The sequence below is a fragment of the Myiozetetes cayanensis genome, unplaced genomic scaffold (genome assembly GCF_022539395.1).
Source record: "Myiozetetes cayanensis isolate MyiCay16 unplaced genomic scaffold, myiCay2020 scf728, whole genome shotgun sequence".
NCBI classification, from domain to species: domain Eukaryota; kingdom Metazoa; phylum Chordata; class Aves; order Passeriformes; family Tyrannidae; genus Myiozetetes; species Myiozetetes cayanensis.
Window position 1 is genome coordinate 10,375 of NW_026087996.1, and position 6,907 is coordinate 17,281.

The 6,907-nt window shown below is 50.6% G+C and overlaps 1 protein-coding gene across 1 annotated transcript; it reads right to left on the reverse strand.

Moving 5' to 3' along the window:
- Nucleotides 1–2,492: 2,492 nt before the first annotated feature.
- LOC126652257 (zinc finger protein 239-like) lies at nucleotides 2,493–6,683 on the reverse strand. Its single transcript, XM_050338935.1, has one exon. The coding sequence runs from the start codon at nucleotides 6,618–6,620 to the stop codon at nucleotides 5,715–5,717; it is 906 nt and encodes a 301-aa protein (XP_050194892.1). The 5' UTR covers nucleotides 6,621–6,683; the 3' UTR covers nucleotides 2,493–5,714.
- Between the last annotated feature and the right edge of the window lie 224 nt (nucleotides 6,684–6,907).

The window sequence follows — 6,907 nt, forward strand, 5'->3', positions numbered from 1 at the left end:
GAGACCAATGACATCACAGGAGACTACAGACAACAAAGGGACAACCCTGATGTCACAGGGACATTGGTGTCTTCACAAGGACAGGGTTGACATTACAGAGACACCGATGACATCATCAGGGACATTGCTGACATCAAAGGGGGCAGTGTTGACATCACAGGGACAGAGGTTACATCATTGGGGAACAGTAACATCACTGGGGACTGACAAAGACAAAGGGACAGCAGTGATGTCACAGAGACATTGGTGACATCACTGGGACACGGTGCCCCTTCTGGGGACAGGGGTGACACAGGGACACTGGTGACATCACAGGGGTCTGGTGACATCACAGGGACATCTGTCACATCACAGGGAAAGGGTGGCACTGTTGGGGACAGTGGTGAAATCACAGTGACAGTAGTGACATTACTGGGAACCAGTGACATCACAGGAGAATGTTGACAACAAAGGGAGAGCTGTGATGTCACTGGGACATCAGTAAATTCACAGGGACAGGGTTGACATCATAGAGACACCAGTGACATCATTGGGGACAGTGGTGACATCACAGGGACAGAGGAGAAATCTTTGTGGACCAGTGACATCACAGGGGACTGGTGACAAAAACAGAAAGCCCTGATGTCACAGGGAAATCAGTGACATCATGGGGACATGGAGCCACCGCTGGGGACAGTGGTGACATCACAAAGACAGTGGTGACATCACTGGAAACCAGTGACATAACAGAGGACTGGTGACAACAACGGGAAAGCCGTGATGTCACAGGGACATCAGTACCTTCACAAGGCAAGGGGTGACATCACAGAGACACCAGTGACATCATCAGTGACACCGGTGACATCACAGGGACATCGGTCACAACACTAGGGATATTGGTGACTTCACAAGGACAAGGGTGACATTATAGAGAAAGCAATGACATCACTGGACATTGGTGACACCGCAGGGGACAGTGGTGACATCACATAGACATGGGTGATATCATTGGGGACCAGTGACATCCAAGGGGACTGGTAACAAGAAAGGGACAGCTGCGATGTCACAGGGACATTGATGACATCACAGAGGTCTAGTGAGATCACAGGGATATCGGTGACATCACGGGGACAGGGTGCCACCACTGGGGACAGTGGTGACATCACAGACACAAAGGTGACATCACTGGGGACCAGTGACATCACAGGGGACTGTTGACAACAAAGGGACAACCGTGATGTCACAGGGACATTGGTGACATCACAGCGGACTTCAGGGACTTCACAAGGACAGGGGTGACATCACAGTGACACCAGTGACAATGTCAGGGACATCAGTGACATCAGAAGGGACAGGCTTGACATCACATGAAAGTCAGTGATATCACTGGAGATCAGTGACATCACAGGGGACTGTTGAGAACAAAGGGACAGCAGTGATGGCACAAAGCCATCCGTGACATCACAGGGGTCTGGTAACGTCACTGGGGACATCAGTGACACCACAGGGACATGATGGCACTGCTGGGGACGGTGGTGATATCATCGGGACAGCAGTGACATCACTGGAGAACAGTGACATCACAAGGGACTGCTTACAGCAATGGGAAAGCCGTGATGTCACAGACACATTGGTGACATCACGGGGGGTGGAGGTGACAACACAGAGACACCAATTATATCATTGGGGACATTGGTGACATCACAGTAGAATCTGTGAAATCATAAGCTATTGTTGCCAACAAAGGGAAAGTCGTGATGTCAGAGGGACATCAGTGACATCACAGGGACATCGCTGACATCACGAGGACATGGTGCTACCGTTGGGGACAGTTGTGACATCGCAGAGATAGCAATGGCGTCACTGGGGACCAGAAATATCACTGGGGACTGGTGACAACAAAGGGAAAGCCGTGATGTCACAGGGACATCGGTGACATCACAGGGGACCGGGATAACAACACAGAGACACCAGTGATATCATGGGGGACATTGGTGACATCACAGGGGACAGTGGTGACATCACAGGGAGAGTGGTGACATGACAGGGACAGAACTGACATCCTTGTGGACCAGTGACATCACAGAAGACTGGTGACAACAAAGGGGCAGCCATGATCTCCCAAGGACATCAGTGACATCATTGGGGACATCGGTGATGTCACAAGGACAGAGGTGACATCACAGAGACACCAGTGACATCATCGGTGACACTGGTGACATCACAGGGACAGCAGTGACATCATTGGGGACCAGTGACGTCACAGGGGACTGGTGACCACAAAGGGACAGCCGTGATGTCACAGGGCTATCAGTGACATCACAGGGGACGGGGTTACAACGCAGGGGACAGAGGTGACATCACAGAAACATTGGTGACATCACTGGGGACAAGTGATGTCACAGGAGACTGGTGACAACAGAGGCACAGTTGTGATATAACGTGGATGTTGGTGGAGGAGCTTCCAGAACAAACTGCACACAAATCAGGATGATTTACGCAAATGTTCCACTTTATTTACACAACCCAATCTCTTATATACTTTCACTGCCCCCTGGGGCGTGATCACTTTCAAACTATTGGTTATTTGCTGTAACCCACGAACCGAGCATGCATTACTGACACACTATTGGGTGCACACAGATGTCCACGCGATATGAAGACGTTGTTTTTCTCCTAAAACTCCTCCTCGTTTTTGTCCCAGGTTTCTCTTTGTTTACATTCCTGCAGTCTGTTATCACTGCTCCTGTATCTTTCCACTGCCTGCAAAGAGGCTTCTGGCTATGTCAGGGGCAGGCCTAACTGAGGCCAATTCATATGGTTTGTCCATACTGTGTCTTTTTTCAGCTAAGCACCCCACACATGGACATCAGTGACATCACTGGGGACATCGGTGACTTCACAAGGACAAGGGTGACATCACAGAGACACCTGTGACATCATCAGTGACACTGGTGACATCACAGGGACAACCATGACATCACTGTGTGTACCAGGTTCACAAGAATACGTCTGGAATAAAGACAAATACAACAGTCATTCAAACACTACAAAATATCTTTTGTTGCAGTGAGAGTAAAAAGAACTATTAGCAAAGAGAATCAAAAGCTTAAAAAGAATACAAAAAACCTACTTTATCTATTGGCATTCATACAATACCACGAACAGCCTCTGTTACAGCATTAGCTAGTAAAAAGGGAATTAAAGGGATACAAGAAAAAGGATATAAAACGTTTGCTTTGCCTCTTGCTTCCTATCAATAAACTGTGCTCACCTGCACAGACAGCCCAGGCCTACCAGGGTCTGCAGGGCTGGTCGGTGCCCGTGCTGGGCGAGTGTCCCCGTGGAGCAGCACAGTGTGGATGGAAAGATGAGCATTGCTCCCCCCAGCAGTGCTGACACCCCATTCCATCAGCTCTACATTACACTGCGTAGGGCCAGGATGCAGCAGAAGGTGGTGCTTGAGTGGCAGCCAAACAGCGCCCGTTCATCACCTCATGGCAACAGTCTGGGCGTGCCCCACTGTAGGGCAAGGGGCCAACGACCCCTGCCCACATCATCTTCCTCTCCATCACCTTCCTCAGCCCTATGGACGACCTGTACCATTGTGTTCCAAGGGGATTTGTATCTCTCTTGCAGGGTGGAGCCAAGCCAAGGAGGAACTCAGATATGATAATGGGGGACATCCAGTTAACTTTGCTAAAGGCACAATGGGCCCTACAGTGAACTTGTGCCATAAAGTTACATTCTACAATATTCTGGCTGGTTTCATATGTGAATATAATCACTTTCTCACCCCTCTATGCTCCATTGATCACCTGAATCAAAACTACCCCCCCTTACACCATGGCAACCATTATGCATTTTGTTACCTCTGTTACCCTGGCAACCGTTATGCATTCCCATTGTTACCTGGGTCACCATGGCAATTCCCATTGTTATGTCGCTTACCATGGACTCTATTATTTATTCTCATTGTTATGGTCAGCTACCACAGCAACCATTATGCAGTCTCATTGTTATCTCGGTTACCATGGCAACCATTGTGAATTTACATTGCTAGGGGCGGTTAATACGGCAACCATTAAGCATTCTTATTGATGTGTCGCTTACCATGACAACCATCTGTAACACACAGATAATACAGAAATGCCAAAAATTGTTTCTGCCTGTCAAAATCTTTCTATCAAACATTCTCTGTCAGCTCTCTGAAAGAAGTTCTCACCAGGACTTCCCACGGCACTTTTCCTGCCAAAAAATCCTGTTATATGTTTATGGTTATCATATCTCCTCATAACATCTGAACTGGCTACGTGCCAAGAAACCATGTTCAACCTCCTGTGAACACTAGAAAAGTTGAGGACAAATTTTGGAAAATCAGGGAGAGGAAAGGGAGAAGAACTGGTGACTGTAGCCGAGAATCTCTGCCCACCTCCCCTCACCTTTTCTCCGCCACCGCGTGCTGCCTGCCTGCCACCGGAGCCTGGAACTGTGCCGGCCTGGAGAGAGCTGAGACCACCGTGCCACATGTGGGAGTTCTACCTTATCCTTCTACGCTGACCATATTTCTGAGGGCCCAAAGCTTCAGCTGAGCTGAGACCCTGCACAGCCTGGGACAGGGGCGTGAGTGGTGAAACCACACATGGTGCATTGCAGAGAACTAAAGCTGTCAGACCCCTGCAGCTACAGAGACAACATCCAAAAGCTGCAGAGACAGAGAAAAAAAAGACAGAAACTGCTTCTCTTCCCCCACACACAGGCCAGCTCAGTGGGAAAAAGAAGTTTTCAGTGATATCTTTTTTCTGCTTCTAGAAATAATCTTAGCAGTTTCCAACCTTTTCCTATTTTTCCTTTTTCTTTGCATCTCTTAGCAATTAATAAAAATCAGTTTTTGGTATCAACAGATAAATTGTGTAATTGTGTGAGTTTTAGTTTTGCTTAAGGGAATATTTGAATCTCAAGTTCTTTCTGCAGTATTTAAGCAGATTGTAACAGGAGACCATGGAAAAGTGGGAGGAACAGGGAGAAGGGTAGAAAAAGGGGGGTGGTCTACACAGTCTGACTGTACCATGGGGGCCTTTGGGCTGAGGGGTGATGGGAAAAGGGGGTGGCTCCCTGAGCTTCCAACTGACTGTGGGGTGCTGGGGCTGCTGGATCCAATCTCAGCCTTGGGTTATGCCAACACTTTCAGTTTAGAGGAATTACAGAGGTGGGACTGAACCACTTTTGTCCCCCAGGTTTTAAGGGTGGCAAATCATATCTATTGATAGAAATGAATTATTTAGGGTAACAAATGATCAGAGAAAAGATCTTCATCAGAATTATTTACTGCACAATAGAAACACTAAAACTACCACTAATAGAGAATAAGATAGGACAGTGCTCTACACTAAAGCAATTGTTGAAGCAATTCTACTCAAACTGGCACCAAAGCAAGAATTATGAATTAGAGATGGATGGAACTCCCCCAGAACAATGCTCGTGGGGAGATCTCTGCTCTCAACCTCCAGCACTGACCTTGGGGGTCCCCAGCCAAGGCAGGAATCTCCACACACCCCAAGAAGGGCTCTGTTGGCAGAACCTGCCCCTGGCAAAGGGGACTGGCCCTTTCTGGTAGAAAGGGACGGACTGACAGTCACTGGACTCCAGGGGTTGCCTCACCATCAGGGGGGTCATTCGGGGTGGGAGCAGTGGCCGAAGCTCGTCCCGCAGTCGGGGCACTCGTGGGGCTTCTCTTACTGGTGGGTCCGTTGGTGTCTGGTCAAGGTAGAGCTGTGGGTGAAGCTCTTCCCACACTCCCCACACTTGTAGGGTCTCTCCCCGGTGTGGATGCACCGGTGGGTGATGAGGGTGGAGTTCCGGGTGAAGCCCTTCCCGCAGTCGGTGCAGCGGAAAGGCCTCTCCCCTGTGTGTGTCTGCTCATGCCTGAGGAGAGTTGAGCTGCCCCTAAACCTCTTCCCACATTGCAAGCACTTGTAGGGCCGTTCCCCAGTGTGGATGAGCTGATGTTGGATCAGGCTGGAGCTCTGGCTGAAGCTCTTCCCACACTCCCCACACTTGTAGGGCCTCTGTCCGGTGTGGATGCGCCGGTGAGTGACGAGGTGGGAGTTCTGGTTGAAGCCCTTCCCGCAGTCGGTGCAGCGGAAGGGCCTCTCCCCTGTGTGTGTCTGCTCATGCCTGAGGAGATGCGATCTGGTCTGAAACCTCTTTGCACATTCTCCACACGTGTAGGGCCGTGCCCCAGTGTGGATGTGCTGGTGGCTGAGGAGGTTGGAGCTCTTCCTGAAGCTCTTCCCACATTCCAAGCACCTGAAGGGCTTCTCCCTGCTGGGAGGCTGCTCAGGGACCAACAGCTCGGAGCTCCAGCTCAAGCTCCGGCCGCCTTCCTGGCACAGGACGGGTCTTTCCTCCTCACAGCTCCCTGGGCTGGCTTTGCAGCCCCTCCTCCGGGGGCATCTCTGGGCCTTTTCCTCCCCGCTGCCTTCCTGCACCAGGGAGCCCTTCAAAACGGCCTCTCCCACCAGGCTCTGCCGGGGGGATTTGTCCTCCGTGCTCTCTGTCCTCAGCTCGGGGCCTGGGGCAGGAAGGAAGAAGGACAGGCAGGGGATTTGCCTCCGGCCCAGAGGGAAGGCCAAGGACATCCCCCCAAATCCTGCCCTGGCACCACAAGACAGGGTCAAAGGGGCACTGACTTCCTCCTCACCTGCCTGGGGGCCCACGGCTTCTTCGTCTTCCTCGCAGGTTCCTCCTCCATCCACCCAAGCTTTGGGAAGGACAAATCCTGCTGGGGGGAAACAAGGGTTGAGCACGTTGGCTTGGGGATTCCTCCTGACCATGTCCATCTCTAGAACTCACCGGACATCCTGGGATCATAAAAACCTCCAAAACACCAAAAGCCCCCCCAAAAAACCCCTCCCCCAGAACACCA

Bases quoted from the DNA above. Each gene is read 5' to 3' on its own strand.
- LOC126652257 (XM_050338935.1), bottom strand. From the start codon at position 6,620: ATGTCCTTGGCCTTCCCTCTGGGCCGGAGGCAAATCCCCTGCCTGTCC.